We start from the raw sequence: 811 nt of genomic DNA on the forward strand, positions 1-811 counted from the left end.
TATATATATATATATATATATATATATATATATATATATACACATATATACATGTGACTTGGTTAAATCAGTGCAAGATAATGATTTGATGACAGCGAATGAGTTCTGTATTACCAGGCTATAAATTGCTATAAATTGTCACCAATTATGTCATGGATGATAGACATTGGACCATCAATTACAATAATTGAGATAAGCTTATAGTCATATCATGTATATATTATCTGAAGAGTATGTTTAGGATTATTTTAACAATTAATACATACGCGTCCATATGGTGAAAGTTCTTTCTTGTAAGTGAAAGGAGTAAATGTACAGATTGGTTAGTGGTCAAAGCTCGACTGGTAGCATTACGTCTTTCTTATCTTCGTGTATATATGTATATGTATACATGTAGATTCTTCTAGTCATGTATTCGACAAAAAATGTCTGACGTGGACAAGCTATCCAAGCTGCAGAACAGTCATTATGATATTAAATGTCACAATGACTTCAAAATGACTATTAAAATTATTTTTCAGTCATTTTCGATTTCATTTTAATGTCATTTTGACGTTACCTTTACTTTTTTGTTCTGCTTGAATAAAATATTATTAGCAACCATTAGCAATTTAAAAAAATCAAATGTTATATTTTATTTATTTATTCAAAATAGGGGGGGATTGTGATATAATATGTGGTTGTGATATTAAATGAAACAAACATGGGGGCTGTTGTACACAAATTTTTATAAAATTTATTATAAAATATTTATTATAAAATAGAGCTAGTTTTTAAAAATAATATTTTGATTCAGCAAAAATTATTAAGG

The 811-nt window shown here is 26.6% G+C and overlaps 1 protein-coding gene across 6 annotated transcripts in view; it reads right to left on the reverse strand.

Moving 5' to 3' along the window:
• LOC108689566 (carnitine O-acetyltransferase) overlaps nt 1–811 on the reverse strand; it is a 7,621-nt gene that overhangs the window by 5,367 nt on the left and 1,443 nt on the right. For 2 of the 6 annotated variants that reach the window (XM_018196397.1, XM_018196394.1), the window contains exon 1: nt 267–343. The exons of the other annotated variants lie outside the window; for them this stretch is intronic. Coding sequence is in view for 1 of the 2 variants with exons in the window: in XM_018196394.1 (XP_018051883.1) it covers nt 267–274 (8 nt within the window). In the remaining variant the exon portion in view is untranslated. Of the gene's footprint in view, nt 1–266; nt 344–811 lie in introns of those variants that run through there. 6 annotated transcript variants of the gene reach the window in all.

The sequence above is a fragment of the Atta colombica genome, unplaced genomic scaffold (assembly GCF_001594045.1).
Source record: "Atta colombica isolate Treedump-2 unplaced genomic scaffold, Acol1.0 scaffold27, whole genome shotgun sequence".
NCBI classification, from domain to species: Eukaryota; Metazoa; Arthropoda; class Insecta; order Hymenoptera; family Formicidae; genus Atta; species Atta colombica.